Here is a 22,459-nt window from a genome sequence, read left to right on the forward strand (position 1 = left end):
TAGATGTACTTCTAGAGGGTACAGACTGTCACTACCGCGTCTCCTTTCCTCATCTTAAAGATAATTTGAACGCTCTTTTATCATGGCCACCACTTAAACACTTCAGGGGTTTTAAGAACAGGGGATAGGAAATGAGCTAGGAGGGACTATTCGGACATTTTTAATTATTTTTAAATAGCAGGGTTTCAATCTTTTAAATAGTACACGAACTTCCATAAAATAGGCCGACCTGATGTAGACGCGTTTCGCGCAGGCGTTTAAAGGATTCGGTAGTGACACACATAGATATATATATCAAAGGTGACACACCTATGGTGATTGGTGTCACATGTCCATAGGCAGAACAGTTCTATCTTATGTTTTCTATGTGCTGCTGCCGTGGCGCTTTCTGCGTCAACTATTCAATGTAAAACTTTATTGTTCCAAACCGGAAAACAAATCGGACTACGTGTCAGGAAGGAGACTCACAGATAACTCGGCAATTGAGCATCTTCTGCTAACCTGTCGGCTACACTAGAGTCGTTTTAGTGATTGTGCACTGTTGACAGAATCATTGAACAAGTTTATGCTAGCGTTAGATATTCGCAATGTTAACAAAATTTGAAACCAAGTCGGCTCGTGTTAAAGGTAAGCATTCGGAGCTAGCAGCAATGCTAATGGTGGAGGCTATTGAGCTGCGGTACATTTTGACGTTATGCTTTTTTTTTTTAATACTTTGCTGACATTATTATATCATAGTCATACTAAAATATCACACAAAAAAGAGTTGGAGATTAATGAACATCTAGATTAGGAAACTATAATTTAGGTAATGTGTGCTATAGCTAGCATAAGGGAGAGGCCCATCGCTAATATTCAATGGAAAGACGAAATACACAGTAAGTTTATGGTTTATATAAGCGATAAGTAGTTGAACTACATTATGTAGTTAACATCACTTAAGCCAATTTTCCGTTTAGTAATGAAAAAAGACTCCAAAAATATAGAAACCTAATGTTGCATGAGTTTTTTTTCAGCTGTCACTGAAGTGAGTTCATTTATTTATTATAAAAAAATAAATTAAAAAAAAAGCAGGGACATTTAAATGTGTAGGGAAATAATTATTGGATTTATTTTTATTAACAAGGTGTTTTAGGATGTGTTGACTGAGCATTATATTTTAACTGTTTGTGTATTTGTATTTGTTTGGATTAAAAAGTTAATTGAAATGATTGTTTTAAAAAAGATGTGAAAAATAGAATAGTCGGACATTTCACTAATATTTATTAATGATGTCCCGATACAACTTTTTCACTTCCGATATTGCAGCCTTGAGTATTGGCCGATATCGTTACGATGCGATATCAGCACGAATTCTACATACTTTTACTACTTGATTTGTAGTGTGGATTGTTAGAAAAGGCTTGATCAAGTGATGTTACTCAAACAGAGAACAATTGTCAACAATTAAACTTCACTTCAGTTATTTTTAATTGTCAATATATGATGGGGACAAAAACAACAAAAACTTATCGGAGCGCTTATATCGGACATTTTAGATGCAGTCCGATAAAATCCGATATTCGTTTTCTGGCTGATATCGAACTGATATCTGATATCAGTATTGGATTGGGACGCCGCTAATATTTATCAAATTTGTTCTATTTATGTACATACAGCAGTTGTTTCCAATCTTTTTTTATCCCATGTACCCCCTTTGTATGTTTGTCAAATCATGTGTACCCCCTCTTCATTTCATAAGTACTGTCTCTCATAAACCCCTAAATGTGTCTCAAACGTTGGTTTCCTAAGTCTTAATCTACAAATTCAAAACAATGTGTGCAAAGAATCAGAATCAGAATCATCTTTATTGGCCAAGTGTATGTTGTACACACGAGGAATTTGACTCGGTCAACTGTGTTCTCTCCAATAGTGAAAACATTCAACAATAAACAATCAACTAGAAAAGATGATAATAAGTATAAACATAAGTATAAATATAAACAGTAGTTAGACTAGAATGTGCAAATAACAAGATGATAATAATAATAATAATAATAATAATAATAATAATAATAATAATAGTATAAAAAATAAGTAAATAGATACAAAATAAAAATTAAAAAATAAGATAAAAGAAGGAAAATAATAGAAAAGAAAGATAATAATAAAATATAATAATAATAAAAGGAAAATAGTGCAGTAGAGCATTGATAAGTAGTGCAGTAGAACATTTAAATTAAAGGTATGTACATGAACATTCTCAGTGTCAGATTGATCCAAGGTTGTTATGTTTGGTTCCAGGGTTTTTTCACAGAAACAGGACTGACACTCTTTGACTGTTTAGTGTTGATCAGAGTGACAGCCTGGGGGAAGAAACTGTTTTTATGGCGGGTTGTTTTGGCGTACAGTGATCTGTAGCGTCTGCCAGAGGGGAGGAGTTTAAACAGATTGTGTGCAGGGTGGGAGGGGTCTGCAGTGATGCTACCTGCCCGTTTCCTGACCCTGGACAGGTATAAGTCTTGGATGGAGGGCAGATCAACACCAATGATCTTTTCTGCAGTCCTGACTATCCTGTGTAAATTATTTAAAAATAATATATCATGCAACTTATATGATTACTTCAAACGTAAATAAATAGGGTCTCCTTTGTAAAATATAGCTATATATTGTTTCATATTGCCAGAAGTGTAATAAAATGGCCTGTACAGCATAAAATAATCCTGTTTAAATAAATTACAAGCGAACATAGTAATTTATTGAACAATATTACTGGTAGTTTGTGGTGAATTTGCTAAAAAAAAAAAAAAAAAGAGCCTTAAAAGGCACTAGGAACATTTCCTGAACAGTTTTTGATAATTTGTTAAATCTGTCCAAGTACCCCCTCTAATGTGCTCATGTACCCCTAGGGGTACACATACCCCAGTTTGGGAACCACTGACATACGGCCTATTGGTTGCATTGTGTTTTTTCCTATAATCAACTAATCTTTTCTTCTGAGACAATGTGGTATTTATGACTGTTTTACATTGATGGGATTATTTATGGTAGGACATTAATGCAGAGGATCTCTGTTGCCATATATCTTAGTCTGTAGAAATGTAAATAAATCTAATAATGGAGGATATTTAGGTTATGGGAATGTGTAGCAACATTTTTGTACTAATGTCTACCAACTTAATTAATCTTGATTGTAACATGATTGGACCAATAACTAATCGAAAGTTTTAACCTTTAGGTAAAGAAGTGTCATCATAACATATAAAAAGAGAAGTAGGCATAAAGAGATCTCAGTTCTGGACAATCTAATTGTTTCTTATTTTTTTCGATGACTGAAGAAGTGTGTTCCATTTTGTAGTAAATAAGAAATCAAGTAAGCCACCGCATTCGTAACATTTTTACGGAGTGGTTGGTTAAAATGAGGATAAAAGTTGGAATAATCTACTGAATTAGAACATTTTGAATATCCCTTTAAGACTTGTGTTTCGAAGTAATTGTAAATGTAGAAATTATAACTAATTAACTAACAAGTTTTTTAAGATTCTCTGATATATTCTAGATTCTAAATAGGTTGTTTTTTTGCCCTAAAATGACTTTAAATGCATCATTAGTCTGATAAAGCTGATTTAACACGCCGACTTTAGAATCTCTATTTAGGGTTTTATATCTCAGTAGTAGTTTGCTTTGTCATCTTTAATAGTTTATTATCTTGTTTGACTTTTGTGTCATTAACACGTTTCAGGGCTGAGTTTTCATCCCAAAAGGCCTTGGGTTCTCGCTAGTTTACACAATGGCGTTATCCAGCTGTGGGACTACCGGATGTGCACGCTGATCGATAAATTCGACGAGCATGATGGTAGGACAGTGTTTATTTCCAAAGTTAAATGAGTTATATTACATATTGTTAAATGATATATTGTTCTGTTGGTGTCGCCAACAGGCCCTGTTAGAGGAATCGACTTCCACAAACAGCAGCCTCTGTTTGTCTCTGGAGGAGATGACTACAAAATCAAGGTGTTATGGCTACACAATGATATCAACGGGTGGAAATCTCAGCTAACTATATAAATTATTTATCTTTTTAAAATATTTGTAACGATGCTTTTCCCAGGTGTGGAATTACAAGCTCAGACGTTGCCTCTTCACACTCCTGGGTCATCTGGACTACATCAGGACCACCTTTTTCCATCATGTGAGTTCTTCTGCCATTTCTTACTTAACTGTGATTATTGTTTTCTCATCTTTAGATATTAAAGATTTAGCGTTTTCTTATCTAATGTATGCGGTTTTTGAGTGAATAAGTTAAAAGAAGCTTGTCCATGTCTGCAGGAGTATCCCTGGATCCTGAGTGCCTCAGATGACCAGACCATCCGCATCTGGAACTGGCAATCCAGGACCTGCGTCTGGTAAGATAAGATGTTATAAAATGCTTTTTAAGCTCCATTTAAAAATTCTCTCAATTCCGGTATAATTTACAAGCTTAGGTTTTGTTTCCATTGCAACGTTTTTCCCTGTTTAAATGACTTTACTGGCTGTTAGACTTCCCACAATTAAAACCACACATGCTAAATAGGGTTAATTGAGTCAACTACTGTTATTATTTTAATTCCAGCAATAATCTTTTTGAATAATATGTTAAGGTTTAATTTATTCCGACAACTGCCAGTCTTCTTCAGAGGCGCCCTTTGATGTTTCCTTGACTTCTGCATAACAATGATCATAATTATTACGTGGAAGTCAAGGAAACTTCAAAGGAAACATCGAAACTTCAAAGGAAACATCGAAACGATCAGCAGACGCCTCTGAAGAAGATATATCTGTATATCTCGAGATTCAAGATATATAAACATTTCTATTTTGATGATATAGAAAATTACAATATTGTCTTTATCGATATATTTATTTTATAGCTTATTTTGTATTAAAATACTTATTTTAAGAGTTTCTGCATTAACTGCTTTTCAGAACAGTCACACTACAGAACTCACTCACACGTGCTGTCTCTTACAGGAGAAAAAGCCAGAAGTGTCACATATTGTGCAGCTGATTGTTAATAAATGTGCCTGTGTGCATTTTGCATCAGTAAATTTTACCTAGAATTGTCTTTCTAAAAAATCGAGATCTGTATATATATATATATATATATATATATATATATATTCATAGATCTCTATTGTCTCTATTTTTTAAGTAAAAATACAGAGACATGAATTTTGGTCCATATCGCCCGTGTTGCAGACTTTCTTTCATTCTTATGTATTTAATTGTTTCAGTTAATTTATTTTAAATGTCTTCTTTCCTTGTTTGCTTACAGCGTGCTGACCGGCCATAACCATTACGTGATGTGTGCCCAGTTCCACCCATCTGAAGACTTGGTTGTTTCCGCTAGTCTGGATCAGACCGTGCGCGTGTGGGATATCTCCGGTGAGGGTTTGGGGAAAGTGGATTAGAACATAGTGGGCTGAATTTGGGAATGAGTGAAGGTGGGAAGAGTGGAAGGAAGGAATAAGAAGGCACAGGCAGGTGCTTTTGTCCCTTACTTTGCCTTCTTCTTCTTCTTCAGTTTGTAGATGACAAATCTCTGTGGGCTGTTTTCAGAAACACCTCTCTGTAATAAAGTGACATCCTTGATCAAAACCACTTTTATAAAGGGTGTCAATTGGAGTTCCTGGAGGGCTGATGCTCTGCAGATTTTGGATGTTTCTAGTTTTATTCGTCTACTGCACTCAGGTGTGATAAAGACGGGATTTATCTAAAAACATGCAGGACAATAGGCCTCCAGGATCAGAGGGTTACACCTGTAATTTGATCAATGTCACAAATACATGGTTTTTAATATTGAGAGGTGATTCTGAGAGTTTGCATGCTCTTGAAATCTTTGTTGTTGATGTACTTTCTTGCCTTTTTTTTCCTTCATAGTTTCACTAACCCAAACATTAACAGGCCTGTGTTTGCTTTTCCTGTCATACCTTTTGTTTTTAATCTATTAACTGTTGCTTGTCCCACTGCACAAAGTGATGTCAATCTGTGTTGTTGTTTTTAGCTCTTAGGTGTTATTATGTAACGGCTGCATGATTGGTTTAAGGCACTGGTTCCCAACCTTTTTTTGGACCTTGACCCCATTTTGATATCACTAATTTCTAGCGACCCCAAATACGTTTTTTTCTCTATAATTATATTTTGATCATGTTTTTACAATGTGTAACAAATACTGAGTAGCCAGGATTAGTGCACAAAGTGACAAGACGCTCCAACTCGGATAGTTTATTTATTTATTTAAATAATTTATTTTATTTAAACTACATTTAATTTAAACTAAATTTATATTTGAAAAAGTGAAAGTATAGAATACAGTTGTTTAAATTTAAATTTTGTTTTAAGTTGAAAAAAAATTTTTTTTAGATTTTAAAATATATTTTTAATCAGTATTGTAAAAAAAAAACATTTATTTATAAATTACTGGATCACACGTATCAAAGTCAAGGCCAGGAGGCCAAATCTGTCCCTTAAGACCCTCCAATTCAGCCCATAACAGAAAAAAATTAGAGAATCTATTAATTCTTGTGTAAATTACCAACTAATTCAGTTAGTCATCTACAAAATATTTTCAATGAAACACCACAATATTAGCAGGGCTCACATTTTCCCGTATGCTTATATCACATGGCAGTCATTTTCATTCTCAAATTGTTAAAATAACTAAATTTCTCCAAAATGCTGCAATTTTCTTCAAATTATTGCACAAAATCTTCCCCAATTACATAAAAATTGGCCCCAAAATTCACATATTTACCCACATATTCTGATATGTCACATTTTGCCGTGCATATTTTCAAATTTATATATACGTGAAAGTGCAAACTGGAGCACAATAATGATTAAATTACTAATTTTCCTGCCTGCAGCCCACTTACGTAAGATAAACTGCTCCTTATTTGGCCCCTGAACTAAAATGAGTTTAACACCCCTGTACTAGACACTTCAGACGACCCCAAGGTTGAAAACACTGGTTTAAGGCCTCTGTTATATATAGATTTATCGTATTTTTAAGGGAAAACTACCTTTGCACCCCCTCACACTCTTAATAGTTTCTTATTCTTGTATTAATTTTACCATAATTTTAATTGCATCATGACTAACTTGTTTAAAGTTAAAATGTTTTCTTTGTGTTGATGTTAAAATAACTTGCACGACTGGCTTTACTCCTCGTGAAATATAGAATGTTTATATTTCAAAAAAAGCCATTTTCTTTGCACCACATTGTGGTTAGCTTTAGTGCTAACATGTGACTGAGTTTAGAGAGCAGTGCATGTGACTCAGTCATTCTCTCACTCCTGACATTCAACGCCCCATCAGAGCTCGTCTTTACGCAAGCCTCCACCACCTCCTCCATCAAGTCCACCCACTGGCTGCATCCTCCTTATCCCATGCTCTCCCTGGATCCATCCACGCCTGCACTATAGGTTCCCAGTGCCATTTTACATCCTTTCATTATGCTGTTGAACTCCTCGTTCACTACAATCATTCAAAGGGCAAGGATTTTAAATGCAAACTGTGCTTTCTCACTCTTTTTTTCCACCTACTTCTGTTTTGGTTCTGGAAGATGATCAATGCTGCTCTGCTAAAAAAAAAAAGTCCTTTGTAATTGCTGCTCTCTTCTGCTATTCTTCAATGGTTTATTAACCCAATCAACAGTGCAGCTGCAGGACTGATTATTTCCAGACCCAAGTTTTGGTGGGTAATGAGGGAGCACAGGTTGCATTCATGTTTCCCCCCCTTGTGTGTGTTCAGTAGTACAACAGTTCTGAAGGGATCCTCCAATGTTTTTACAAATGTCCCTAAAATCATTGAATTGTACTTATTAGAAGATCTATGCCTAATAAAATGCATTATTATGCACCATATTTGCTTTATTAACTTTTAAAAATGGAACTACTTTACCGTTTTAGAGCCTGTGTTCCTTCATCTTAAAATCCAGTGATTGATGATGTCACACGGCCCCACTGCCTGTAAACACCCTATTGTTTTCTGTTGGAGTGAAACATTCAGCCTGATTTTTAGATCATTTAGCAGCTTTTTCAGTCAAAATGCCAACTTATGCTGCTTTTGGTTGGTCTTAATAATCAGGAAAAGTTAAAGATGTCAACGTAAACCTCTTGTTTAAAAAAAAAAAAAACATAAATAAGGGATAAAAACAGTTTTGGCATGAAAAAATTATCTGACCACAGGGGGGCGACAGTCCCCATTCTGCTGTTTGGTAGAAGACAATGAAGTAGAGAAGAAGCGCTCTCCTAAGGGATCTTTACTCTCCTCAAACAGTGCGGTGACACGTTCTGGTGGCTGAAGTCAGCGAGTAATCACAGTCTTTAAAAGTTAATAAAACAAATATGGTGCAAAATAATGTATTTTGTTGGGCATAGATCTTCTAATAAGTACATTTCAAAGGTTTTAAGACACATTTTTTGTTCTTCACAGAAGTTCCTTTCTCATTGATTGGCTTTTTTTTTTTTTATGAAGTATTTATCAATAATGCTTTTCCATGGTCTCCTTTATTGTGCTCGTCTGCTGTGTAACATAATTACGGCTCCTTTCCTGCATACGGTGCTGGCTTGGAATGATGGTTCTAGGTCTGAGGAAGAAGAACTTGTCACCGGGTGCTGTAGAGACAGAAGTGCGAGGCATTTCTGGTGTTGATTTGTTTGGAGCTTCAGATGCGGTCGTAAAGCATGTTCTTGAGGTAAGTAGCAGTGGATGGTTTTTAAATTGTCATTCTAATGTTTGACCATCTGAGCAACAAGTACTTGAATAATGCATTGAATTCAATGTGTTATGATTAAGAAATATGTGGTTTGATCACAGCAGACAAAGTGGATGTTAAAGACTTGTGTGTCCGTACCCAGGGTCACGATCGTGGGGTTAACTGGGCAGCCTTCCATCCCAATCTGCCCCTCATCGTGTCTGGAGCTGACGACAGGCAGGTCAAGATCTGGAGAATGAACGGTGAGCAAATAAAGAAACGATAAACTGCTGTGAATATGAGATTTGGCTGTTTTTATTTTCTTCTTACTTCTGTTATCGTGATAACCCTAACCCAAAAAGATTCAGAACACAATTTTGCAATTCAGTTTTCATTTCCAAAATGTAGTGGGATGAAGTACATACTTAATTAATCCCACCTCCTATCCATAAATAATTTTTTTGTTATTTTCTGCAAATTAATTTTGTCGTCTTCTTTTTTTTTTTTTTAATAATATGTTGTGGTTTCACTTATTCAGACAATTTTTTTCAGGATATTCGATCTCCTGAGATGTTTCGACTGCTAACTGTCAGTCTTCCTCAGAGGCATCTAGGAATACAGCAAAGCAATCACTACATGTCAGGAGATAAAATTTCCTGAAAAAACATTGTCAGAATAAATGAAACTTTAATGTAAAATTTTTTGTTAATTAACTAACTTACCATTATAATAATTAACAATCTAAACTATTCATTTCACTTAGAAAATTAAATTTAATTAAAAAAAACAGACAAATTCACAGTCAACATATATCAAAATACAATTTTACTAATAGCAAACAAACATCACCATAAATATATAAGGTAAACAAAATAGAAATTTACTGCTAAGAATTGTCCTCACTATATCTTTTGAAAATAATTTCTTTTTTTTTTTTTCTTTGTCTGCACATGCTGTCAAAGGTCAACACCACAGGAAGTGCAATCATTATGAGACAGCAATGCATATTTTGTTATTGCAATAAAATACATTGATTTATTTTATTGCTTAATTGTGACCATCACCAGCCCTCCCTAAGGAAGGGTAAGAAATCTTTTATTATAGGGAGGATATAAAAAGGGAGAGCAGTGTTACACCTAAGTGGAGGGGGAGGGGGAAAGGGAGCAGGGAGAAGAGACTCAAGGCGGGATATAGAAAAGGTGGGGAAGAATAGACTGTTTTGCAGTGAGGGTGAGATGTGAGGTTATAGAATATATTGTGCTTATTATGTTGTGTAATCCAGCCAGTATGGTGACAAGTGTGAAGCTTAGCTATAATGGTAGTGGCTGTGAACAGGGGGAATGAGTGAATGGTAGTACCTAAAGCAGGTATTTGGGATTAACGTGTCTAAGGTTAAGCCCAGTATGAGTTTTATCCCACATCCCAAGGCGTGCCAGTGCATCGTATACCAAAAAGAAAAAAAACCGCTACTGCAATCCCAGGAACTGCCCTGGGCCCGCAGATGCAGCCAGGCCAGCAGAAAGAGCAGTGGCCAGGGAGCCCCAGGCAATCCCCCAGATGCCCCCAAGATCCCAGGCCGAGAGGCAGCCACCGCCCCCCATACACACATCCGAGGAAGCCCCAAGCAGCCCCCAAGGGCGAGCCCCCGGGCCAGACCTCCGTGGGGAGCACCCCCCCACCCCCCAGCCCAGGAACAGGCCACAACCCAGCAAGACCGCGCAGCCCCAGACGGCAAAAAGACAGCTGCCCAGGTCCCGCCCCCCACCGGACAGCGCAGGCCACGGGGCAATGCCCCCCCGGCGCAAGAGCGACCGGCGGCCGCCACCACAGGAGAGAGGGACCCCAGTGGCACACAACCGATGCGGAGCAGCAGCCCCCAGCCAAAGGCGCAGAACCCACCCACCCGCCAGCCCGCAGATAGCAGGACAGACCTACCAAGTGGCCGATACCGACCTCAACCCCCGGAACGAAACAGAAAATAATTTCTTTATATATTTTTTAAATGTTTCATGCATGAACAATTCCTGAGTTAACATCTAGACTGTTCCATGTTCATCGCCCTCTTAAATTATAAAGTCCCTCTTTTTGTAAAAACATGTTTTGAATATGTGCTGCTAATAAATTATTTTTATTTTTTTTGCCTTCAACATTATTTGCACTCTTTGATAATGAACTTATCTTACATTCTTGTTCATGTCCCACTCAGACTCTAAAGCTTGGGAGCTGGACACGTGCCGCGGTCACTACAACAACGTGTCATGTGCCGTGTTCCACCCTCGTCAGGAACTCATTCTGTCCAACTCTGAGGACAAGAGCATCAGGGTGTGGGACATGTCCAAGAGGACCGGGGTGCAGACCTTCAGACGGGATCACGATCGGTTCTGGGTTCTAGGGGCTCATCCCAATCTCAACCTGTTTGCTGCTGGTAGGCAATGCTAACGGTTAGCTTTGAAAGGAAAGTACAGTTATGGATGAAAGTATTTGCACCCTTGGAATTTTTCCAGATAATACAGCATTTCTCCCAGAAATTGTTGCAACTACAAATGTTTTTGGTATACACGTGTTTATTTCCTTTATGTGCATTGAAGAAACACAGAAAAGCAGAAGATACATTTTTTTGTGTTTTTTTCATTGCACAAAGGAAATAAACATGTGTAAACCAAAAACATTTGTAATTGTATCTATTTCTGGGAGAAATGCTGTAATTTCTGGAAAAATTCCAGGTCTGTCAATATTTTTGTCCATGAATGTAGATCCCACTGAGAGAATATATTTGAGTTCGTGTTATGAATTGTCTTAAAAACATTAAAATGCTGTGTCGAAGTATTTAGTTGTTTTATCTTTCAGGTCACGACAGCGGCATGATCGTGTTCAAGCTGGAGCGTGAGCGTCCTGCATACGCCGTGCACGGCAACATGCTTTATTACGTGAAAGATCGCTACCTTAGACAGCTTGACTTCATCAGCAGCAAGGACACTGCTATCATGCAGCTGCGCAGGTATGTGATGTCTGCGTTTTCAGCTTGAAAGATGCTTTTATAGTTCTGTTAAAAAATATAACGCAAAAGACTCAGAATTTTAACAATTATTTATGATTGATTTACATAATTGCATACTCTTCACAATGTAAAGTCATTTTGTTTCTGAAAAGGAATTAAACTATAAATAGTTTTTTGATTTTCTTCTATTTCCAGTGGTTCAAAGTTCCCAGTGTTCAGCATGTCTTACAACCCAGCTGAGAATGCTGTGTTGCTCTGCAATGTGAGTGTTTCTCACTCTGGTCACACAAAGATACACACACACTGTCAATGGTTATATTGGCATAAAACTGCTGGGTTTCATTACTTTATCAAAATACTCGATGTCTCTAACAGAGAGCGACAAACTTGGAGAACAGCACATATGACTTGTACTCCATCCCCAAAGAAAGTGACTCCCAGAACCCCGATGGTATGGAAAATTCATTTTTACTTTTCTTTCTTTTTTCCATTGAAAATGTATTGTTTTGCTCTTAAACTACTTTTGTACATTTGTGAATTTTTTTTGTTTGAATTTGTTATTTTTTAAATACTAGCATTTGAATGTCACTGTTTTATCACGAACTTAGTACATAAGGTTTGTTTCCCCAGCACCTGAAGGGAAAAGATCCTCAGGCCTGACTACAGTCTGGGTGGCCAGGAACCGGTTTGCTGTCCTGGACCGCATGCATTCAGTAAGTGTCTTTTTATAAGGAAGATGATTAGGACCACTGGAAAAAAATAAATAAAATAAAAATACGGTCCAATATTTTTTTATTATGATTGATGTTCTGAGAGAAAAAAATCGGAATTCTGGGAAAAAGTCAGAATTTTTAGTTTAAAATTACACTTCTAAGAAAAGTCAGAATTTTGAATTCAAAATCAGAATTTCTCAGAATTCTGAATTTTTTCTTAAAATTCTGAGTTAAAAGTCAGAATTTACGTTTTTTAATTGCTAAAAAAAATACTTTTTTGTCTTTTTTGAAGCTTCTCATCAAAAACCTGAAGAACGAAATAGTGAAGAAGGTGCCGGTGCAGAGCTGTGAGGAAATCTTCTACGCTGGAACCGGCTCCTTGTTGCTGCGCGATGCTGACGGTGTCACGCTGTTTGACGTCCAGCAGAAACGCTCACTGGCCACCGTTAAGATCGCCAAGGTCAAGTATGTGGTCTGGAGTGCGGACACCAGCCACGTGGCTCTGCTGGCTAAACATGGTGAGAGGAAACAGTTTTTATTCTGACGTGTTTTTAGGACTGATTATTTTACTAACCTGATAAATAAATTACTGAAGGCTTCGCACTCATTACCAGGCAATATAATTGTGGGAAACTGTTAGCCACAGTGGCCATGGTTACATGATGTTTTTTTATTTTGGAATTAATTGTTCAGAATTAAATTATTCTAAATGTGACATATTCACGTCTCTGCAAAAAAAAAAACACAAAACATTACACTTTTCTTTTTGGTTACAGTGTAGAAAACCACATAAGTACTATTTTCACTTTTCACAATTTCCACATGTTTATACTTCCGGTCATCCACTCTTTTCATATATGGCAATGTCTCTTATTTAATAATACCAGTGCGTCATCGCGACAGGACGAGTATGCGCAGAACAACCGGAATACATTTAAAGCAGAATGGAAGTATACGATCAAAGAATTATTCCATTTGGTATTAAAATCACAATAAACCAGCCACATACTTCAGATTTAAGTTTAATTTGGAATCGCCATTTTCCAAATTAGGTGTTCACAATGTCATTTTTTGTCTTTCTAAAGAGAATTAAAGGGGAATTAAAGCTCCCATGTAAACGTAGCCAGTAAACTGTAATTGTCTCTTGCAGATGAACAAATAAAATGTTCTTCACTTTATTATTATTATGATTTCCAGCCATTATGATCTGCAACCGTAAGCTGGAGAGTCTGTGCAACATTCACGAGAACATCCGGGTGAAGAGTGGAGCCTGGGATGAAAGCGGTGTTTTTATCTACACCACGTCCAACCACATCAAATACGCCCTCATCTCTGGGTACGTGCAGCAGCAGAGGAGGGAAACTGCTCCAGTGGTTTAGGCAGAAGTCTAATAATGCTGCTTTCCAATGTGTTCTTTGCAGAGATCATGGCATCATCAGGACTCTGGACCTGCCCATTTATGTGACTCGCGTGAGGGGAAACAACGTCTACTGCCTGGACAGGGACTGCAGACCCCGCGTGCTCACCATCGATCCAACAGAATACCGTTTCAAACTGGCCCTGGTTAATCGCAAATATGATGAGGTTGGTCAAATTCCGAATTGGCTTCACTCCTTTTTTATTTTTATTTTTTTACTCCTTTAAATATCTTCCACTTTGGCTTTGAAGCACTAGGTTCTTATTCCTGTTTTTCTTTGCAGGTACTCCACATGGTGAGAAACGCCAAGCTGGTGGGTCAGTCCATCATTGCCTACCTGCAGAAGAAAGGCTACCCTGAGGTGGCTCTGCACTTTGTCAAAGATGAGAAGACCCGCTTCAGTTTGGCTCTGGAATGTGGAAACATCGAGGTGAGTATTTAACCCTCCGGTGGAGTGAAAGGTTCAGTGAATGAGAAGATGACAGGAGATGATGTTTGATGTAACGTGAAAGAGTGACAGAAAAAAACATTGAAGATGAAGAGGTTGAAATGGTCCTCCAATCATGCTAATCTAGTTGTTTAGGTCAGGGGTTGTCAAACTCAAACACTGGGAGGGGGTCACCAGATGCCTTCAAGAAACTAGGAATAATTTCTGAATATTTTGAGCCCATTTTTGCTTATTTTTACCACTTTTCTGCAACTATACCAAACTTGCCACATTTCAGCCTATTTTCATCACTTTTATTGCCATATTTTTACTCCTTTTGTTACATTATTCTAATTTTTTGCTACTTCTCGATCAAATTTCCATCATGTCTTTTCTGCACATTTTTTCCACTTTTAAGACATATTTGGCACTTATAAACCCTTTCCCCACCTTTACACCTAATGTCACATATGTTGACCCATTATTGTCTCTTTTAACCTCTTTTCACCATATTTCATTCTTATTTTTGGCACATTCACTATTCTACTTTTTTCCCTACTGCAAGACCAAAAAAACACTGAATATAGAAACCTGAACAAAAATGTTCTTAATTATATCATTTTAACTATATGATTAGTTATGAATTTGTTTGTTGAAGCAGGCAAAGTTGAATTGGCGCTGCACGTAATGGTTTTTCCACTGCTTGTAGTGTTTAAGTGATGGCGTAACTAGTGTCATTTTTTAACGTAAGATGGAGTTAAACGTCTTAGCTTTTTGTAGCAAAAAGAATGAGCATTCAAGTTGCTCTAGTTTTTATTTTACACCCGTTTATGCAGAACGATGCACAAAAGGGAAAGGTTCGTCCCCTAAGGGTTAAAGATAACCTTAGTGTTTGTGTCTCTGCTCACAGGTTGCACTGGAGGCAGCCAAAGCTTTGGACGAGCGCAGCTGCTGGGAGCGCCTTGGTGAGGCCGCGCTGCTCCAGGGCTACCACCAGGTGGTGGAAATGTGCTACCAGAGAACCAAGAACTTTGACAAGCTAACGTTCCTCTACCTCCTCACCGGCAACTTGGCCAAGCTCCGCAAGATGATGAAGATTGGTAAGTGATGAAGATGATTTTACAAGGGTTTGTGACTTTAAAAAGTCAAAGACTGGATCATGGAGCATATTTTGTTTTTTTTTAGAATTCAGTTCATATTTTATGTGCTCTTTACTCTAGCTGAGATCAGGAAGGACATGAGTGGTCACTACCAGGCGGCGCTTTACCTGGGCGATGTCAGCGAGATGGTTCGGATCTTGAAGAACTGTGGACAGAGTGAGTTTGTTCATTTTAAACATTTTTGTCTTGGTGTCCAGCCTTATTTTAAAGCTGCCAGTCATCTAGGCCAGTGGTTCTCAACCTTTTCAGCCCGCAACCCCCAAAATAAAGGTTCCAGAGACCGGGGACCTCCCACTGTACCCGAAGGTGGTTGAACACAGACATGAACATTGAAGAACAGTGGTAGGAACAATTAGTTTAAGCTGGCACATTGGGAATGTTGTTCAATTGAAGATAATTGGTCAACATATGTGACATTAGGTGGAAAAAATGTGCAGAAAAGGTGTTCAAATTTGATGTAGAAGTGGCAGAAATGGGAGTAAGGTCAAAGCAAAATATGGTGAGAAAAAGTAATGAAAATAGGTTAAAATATGGCATGGTAGTTGCAGAAAAAGGGTAAAAATGGGCTCAAATTGTTCAGAAAATATTCCTAGTTTCTTGAAGGAATCTAGCAACCCCCACCCAGTGTCTTGTGACCGCAAATGGAGTCCTGGCCCCAAGGTTGAGAACCCCTGGTCTAGGTGATGTCATGTAAACAGTTACAAAATTTAAATATCGTTGGAAAATAATTTGCTTCAGCCTTTCCTACAGCTTACACGTGATTTGCTAATTGTTAATGGTAAACATACTTGAGCTGGGTGTGTGTGTGTGTGTTTGTAGAGTCACTGGCTTACCTGACGGCGGCCACACATGGGCTGGATGAGGAGGCTGAGGCTCTGAAAGAGACTTTTGACCCAGAAAAAGAAACGGTGTGTTCACCAAAACAATTGCAGTCCACGATGTTGATGTCAATAATGTCAGTTGTTACATGATCATTTAACAGCAGCAACAGTAAAATTGTAAGCATTTCCTCCTCCCCTCAGAATTATGTGTCTTTGTGTCTATTTTTTTGGGACCAGGGGTACAGCCAGACGACGGCTGGAAAGGGAGAACTAACTACTCACTCTGGGATGCTTAATAACTTGATATTGTGTCCCTTAGGTGCCAGAGGTGGACCCCAATGCTCAGCTACTGCAGCCCCCTCCACCCATCAACCCTCTGGACACCAACTGGCCTCTGCTCACTGTGTCTAAAGGCTTCTTTGAAGGAGCCATTGCTTCAAAGGGTGAGTTTGTAGACTTAGGCTGTGTGTAAAATATTACACTAACGTACTATACATTACAAACTCAATTGGTATATACTGTCTACTATATACTTTAAGTATGATTAGGGTGATGAGCATTCCCACTGAAGTATACTTCCAAGTTTCCCAAGATGCATTTCAAACATACGACAAAAACCTGAATCACACTGAGGCTAAATATCTCTGTTGATTCTCCACCTTTGAAAGTTCTGAAAACATTTTAAGCATGAAAGTGACCAAGTAGAATATCAACATGTGGCCATTAAACTTACGGAAACACATTTGATTCCAACATTTTGGAGATTTTCAGAGACCCTCCATTTTGCTACTGACAAAACTTCCAGTTAAGTTCAAAACAAGAGCCCAATTTACAGAAGTGTTATAAAAAAACTAAGAAGAGATGCTTTTGTTTTGAAAACGGGACGTTTGACTTTTAGTTTGAAGTCGGTCCCAGGACTATTGTATGTTCCACTCGCAATGCATCATGAGATGGTTGAGTATGACTAGTGTGCCCACCGTGCATACTTCAAAAATGTCTCAATATATTATAACTTAGTATGAGTAGTACATTAGAATGACATTTCAAACACTGCCATGCTGTGCGTTTACACCGAACGCGACTGAAGCGACTAGATTACATTCAAAAATCAATGTAAATGACGCCATCTCAAGCGACCTGACTTGTGCGATTCTGGCAACTAGGTCCTGTGCTACCTAGTCGCTCAAAGTTGAAAAAAATTTGAAATTTTTAAGCAACTTCAAGCGACAACTCCCCCGTCCTTCACTGTCTGTAGAGCCAAGGCAGCAGCCCCTCCCTCCCACTACAGTGACACGGCTACAGCGGAGGGCTGTACGCTTCCTCAACTTACTGGGGCAAAATGAAGTTGGTTAACTCCTTGAATAAGGCTACATTCTGGATGAACTCATCCTTTAGTAACTCCGTAGGTTGATCATTTAAGCTGTAAAAGCAGAGCTGTCTCTGATAAGTGCTGTAAACGTACGGCCAGAGAAGAAGTGATCAACCCTCTCTCTCCCCTGTCACCGGCTCTACAGCCACACGCACACTGTTCCCTGGTCATCACGTCACTGGAGCGATGAAGTGAGGGAGTGACCAAAAAGCGCCACGATGTTCAAGCGACTCATCACGAGTGATTGAAGTGACTGCAGACGCTACAGTCGCGTTGGGTGTGAACACACAGTTAGTGTTCATACTCGTTTATTGGTTAAATTAAAATCTAATCTAATATCATATAAGGAACGCCGGTCAAATTTCTTTATTTCTTTTTGGATTTTGCAAGATTATATTTTTGACTCTGTTCCAAGACACAAAACATTTCACTTGTTCCATTTGATTTCATCCTTGTAATAAATCTGTTGTAGGGAAAGCCAGTCAGATGGCTGCTGATGTGGATATGGATGCTGCAGGAGGAGAGGGATGGGGAGATGATGCTGAACTCCAGCTGGATGAAGGTGAATTCTCTAAATATGTGTTTATTTTTTTGTTTTTAAATTGTATTTCTCTTGTGGGGATCAGGTCTTTTATTGATCATATTATTTATAATAATCTTTTTGCTCAGATGGCTTTATGGATGCCCGGGAGGGATTGGGAGATGATGGTTTAGGTAAAGAAGAAAGAGGAGGATGGGAAGTGGAAGAAGACCTGGACCTTCCTCCAGAGTTGGTAGGAGCACATTTGTTGACACACTTTTGGGAAAAAACTTTATGTACCCAAAAAAATATAGTTGGTGTTGTCCTGTGGTAGTGGCGTAAAGTATTTTTCTATTAACAGGATGTTCCAGGTGGTGCAGGTGGAGGAGCAGAGGACGGCTTCTTCGTTCCACCCACCAAAGGCATGAGTCCCACCCAGATGTGGTGCAACAACTCCCAGCTGCCAGTGGACCACATTCTGGCCGGCTCCTTTGAAACAGCCATGAGAGTCAGTTCATAATGTTTTATATATTCTATACTTGGGTTTTTTTTAACGTAACTTTTTATTAAAACATTTCTTAATTGATTTTGTTTACAGCTTCTTCACGACCAGGTCGGGGTGGTGAACTTCAGCCCCTACAAGTCTCTGTTCATGCAAACCCTGTCCAGAGGCAGCACCTGTTACCTGGGACTCCCCTCACTGCCCTGTCTGCGCGGCCATCCTCAGAGGAACTGGAAGGTACGCAAGAACAAGTCAGATTTCCTGCTAATAAATGTTTATATGGGCAAATTTTTCATCAGGGACACATTTGGGGGGAAAAAATGTCTGGGCCAGATACTTTTACCTACTGAAATAACAAGTGTGCATTGCTTTATAAAGCAAAAAACATCCAAGCTTTCAACGCTGATGATTTTCAGCACTTTTCCTTTTCCTTTCCACTTTGTGATCAACCGTATCCATGGAAACCCAAGAACAACTTTTTGAAAAGATAAAAAGGCAGTGAAGGGCAGGAACCGTTGAGTTGTCCATTCCACTCCGTTACCACAAAAAGGTCACACAGTGGAAGGACTTTCACTTTCTCAAATATAAATCTAGTTCAAATCAAAAGCAGAATGAAAATATCTGAGCTGTTGCCTATTATCACTTTGTATTTGTATCACAGTATAACAAACTCATTTTAGAGAAAGAAAGTCACTGGGGTCACCAACAATTTGTGATATAAAAATGGGGTCACAGCAAGAAAAAGGTTGGGAACCGCTGTATTAACCACTAATCTCCCTCATGTCTGGTGATCGACTTATTGGCAAATTAAATTTGATGATGTTTGGTCCCTGTTATCCCACACCAACAATAAATAAATGTAATAACTTCTCTTTTAAGTGTTACTTCAGATACACATTTCCTTTTTTGTTGCTTTTTATTAGGACTGTGGAGCTAAGCAGGGTCTGCCTGCTGTGGGCCTACGCCTCTCCGACCTCATCTCCCGCCTGCAGCAGTGCTACCAGCTGACCACCGCAGGGCGCTTTGAAGAAGCCGTTGAGCGTTTCCGAACCATTTTGCTGTCGGTTCCTCTTCTGGTGGTGGATAACAAGCAAGAGATTGCAGAGGTAAGGAAAATAAAAAGCTGTTTAGTGTGTGATCAGGTTTATTTTTAAAGTACGAAAGTGTATTACATTCACTTGGTTTGTTTCTTGGGCTATTTCTCTCTGTTTTTCAGATTAATTAAGAAATAATAGATAAATAAGAAACGTTGCTATGTCCCACAGATCTGAGTAGGCTTTCATTCTAATCAACCGCAAAGTCCTCGAAATTGCCTGAAAAACGGACCAAAAAAATTAATAATTCAGCAAAAAACAGATTTTTTTTTCTCCTTAAGTGAATGCAATACTCTTCCATACTCATGTATCTATCGTGATGGTTGTTGTGATAAATATTGTTTTTTTTTTTTTCAGGCCCAGCAGCTGATCACTATCTGTCGAGAATACATCGTGGGTCTGACGATGGAGACTGAGAGGAAGAAGTTGCCTAAAGACACGTTGGAGCAGCAGAAGAGGCTTTGTGAGGTAAAGTGTGACACTTTACAACCTACAAATGTTGTAAATGGAGTAAATTCCACCATCTTCTATCTTTGTGTTTCTTTTGTAGATGGCTGCGTATTTCACCCACTGTAACCTGCAGCCGGTCCACATGATGCTGGTTCTGCGCACGGCTCTGAACCTCTTCTTCAAACTGGGCAATTTTAAGACGGCCGCTAGCTTCGCACGTCGCCTCCTCGAGCTGGGACCTAAACCAGATGTTGCACAGCAGGTTTGTGGGGCTACTGTTTAAAGCTGCTGGAAGACAATAATTTTATTATCAGATAAATCTGTAGTCCAGTGATAATAATAATCCTGGATAAGATTCAAGCCAGCATTTAGTCCCGCCTCCTGACCAATCAGTTCTTAGAAAACGACCTGCCCAATAAAAGCAGGATCATTGTTTTAGACATTGATACAATCCTTTTATTTACTTATGACATCCTATAGGAAACAGAGATTTTCATCTGATGGACTGACTTACATTAGTCAGCTGATAAAACCTACGTGCATCAGCCACTTTCAGACCCATAAATTTATTCATTCATTCATTCATTCCGTGGTGACGCTGAGATCCCCAGTCCTGTCAGATAATACAGGCTGTAAAAAAATATAAATATAGTCCAGCTTATGATGCAGACTGAGCTGTATGAACGTAACATCAGAGCCACAGACAAGGTCTATACTTGAATAAAGTGACACGAATCAGTTTCACTTTAAGGCATTCCTTCCTTCCTTTTGCTGCAGCAACGTTGTTGTTTTTGGTTTTCATATTTTCAGAGAATTATTCCTCAATTGTGACATAAGTTGCAGTCACTGCAATCTCCACCTCTTTCATGTGAACGTGAACGTAGCCAGACTGGAATCACCTGGGTGAAGTGAACGTGTTGATATCCTGCTTCGTAGTGCAGGTGTTCTCTGACAGAGAATGTTTGGTTAGGTGAAGCCTGCTAATGGGGAGATATCACAGATTTACGTATCCAACTTCATAGTACAGGCCCTTTGTGTAGGCCCCAAAATAAACATCTGCCAGATCTTTGATTTATTGGCCTACAACACTATAGATTTATCTGATTAAAAGATAAATAAAAAAACATCTCCATCAGTGCAATGAATGAAACGTTTTGTGTCACTTTACCTGTCCTATTTCAAATGTCTCGTTAACATCCAGACACGCAAGATCTTAGCAGCCTGTGAGAAGACCTTGACCGACGCCCACCAACTAAACTATGACCCACACAATCCATTCGACTTATGCGCCGCCTCTTTTGTTCCGCTTTATCGTGGACGTCCCGTTGAGAAGTGCCCTCTGTCTGGAGCCTGCTACTGCCCACCTTACAAGGGCCAAGTCTGCAGAGTCACACAGGTAGGCTCCACCCACTCTAAGGGATGACTTATTACTGAGTTTTTCTTTCTGTGACGTGTGGTTTCATCTCCCTTCAGGTGACAGAGATCGGTAAGGATGTGATCGGCCTGCGTGTGAGTCCACTACAGTTCCGTTGAGATGAGAAGAAAATGTTGCCCTTTGACATTTATTGACTAGATATAAGAGGGCTTTGATGGTGAGGAATAAAAGTTTAAATATATAGATGTTTGCTCACAATGATGAAGAAATTACACTTCACTTACATTACCCTTCTGTGCATTACCTATCCTAAAGCTTTCTCCTGTACGTTCTGCACCTTTACATTTCTTTAATCTGATCTAAATGACATAAATATCTGTAAACTATTCTGTGGTTTAGGGGAATAAAATCTGTTGAAACTAATGTTTCTTAAGTATGTTTTTTTATCTGTTAAATGTATGGAATGTAGAGAAGGATAAAGAAGACTAAGATGTTTTTCTGACTTCACTTTTGACCAGATTTACAGGAATTTTTGTAAAAAAAAAATTCTTGGTAAAGTGTCAATGTTAAATCTAAATGGTAAATGTTGAATCTAATTGTCAGATTAAACTAAATATTTAGCTAATATGCAAATTCACCAGAAGTACCTAAGCTCATTGACACTAACCGTTGCACAAAGTTTTGCTGTTTATTTTAACATGAAGAACTTTACAATCAGCACCTCATACATATTACCCCTCACAATAGAAGATAATGTTGTGCATTTTGAACGTCTGACAGGCCATCCACTAACGTTTTCTCAACCATGCATTGTCTTGTTTCGTTATAAAAGAGCTACGTTTAGTTCGTCACAGTCATGAGTAAAGGTTGATGAAAACACTGATTTTTAATTAGAAG

General features: G+C 38.4%; 1 protein-coding gene across 1 annotated transcript; it reads left to right on the top strand.

Moving 5' to 3' along the window:
* The first annotated feature begins 409 nt into the window (after window positions 1-409).
* Window positions 410-21,985, top strand: LOC114458437 (coatomer subunit alpha-like). The gene is made up of 30 exons (XM_028440804.1): window positions 410-627; window positions 3,722-3,835; window positions 3,920-3,993; window positions 4,091-4,171; window positions 4,309-4,385; window positions 5,294-5,403; window positions 8,607-8,716; window positions 8,880-8,979; window positions 10,923-11,141; window positions 11,564-11,714; window positions 11,910-11,976; window positions 12,090-12,165; window positions 12,345-12,427; window positions 12,720-12,945; window positions 13,625-13,763; window positions 13,849-14,011; window positions 14,128-14,274; window positions 15,182-15,371; window positions 15,492-15,587; window positions 16,251-16,339; window positions 16,572-16,695; window positions 18,094-18,183; window positions 18,291-18,394; window positions 18,503-18,649; window positions 18,740-18,880; window positions 19,567-19,749; window positions 20,095-20,205; window positions 20,288-20,449; window positions 21,389-21,583; window positions 21,661-21,985. The coding sequence occupies exons 1-30, from the start codon at window positions 588-590 to the stop codon at window positions 21,718-21,720; spliced, it is 3,669 nt and encodes a 1,222-aa protein (XP_028296605.1). The 5' UTR covers window positions 410-587; the 3' UTR covers window positions 21,721-21,985.
* The last annotated feature ends 474 nt before the right edge of the window (window positions 21,986-22,459 follow it).

The sequence above is a fragment of the Gouania willdenowi genome, unplaced genomic scaffold (assembly GCF_900634775.1).
Source record: "Gouania willdenowi unplaced genomic scaffold, fGouWil2.1 scaffold_119_arrow_ctg1, whole genome shotgun sequence".
NCBI classification, from domain to species: domain Eukaryota; kingdom Metazoa; phylum Chordata; class Actinopteri; order Blenniiformes; family Gobiesocidae; genus Gouania; species Gouania willdenowi.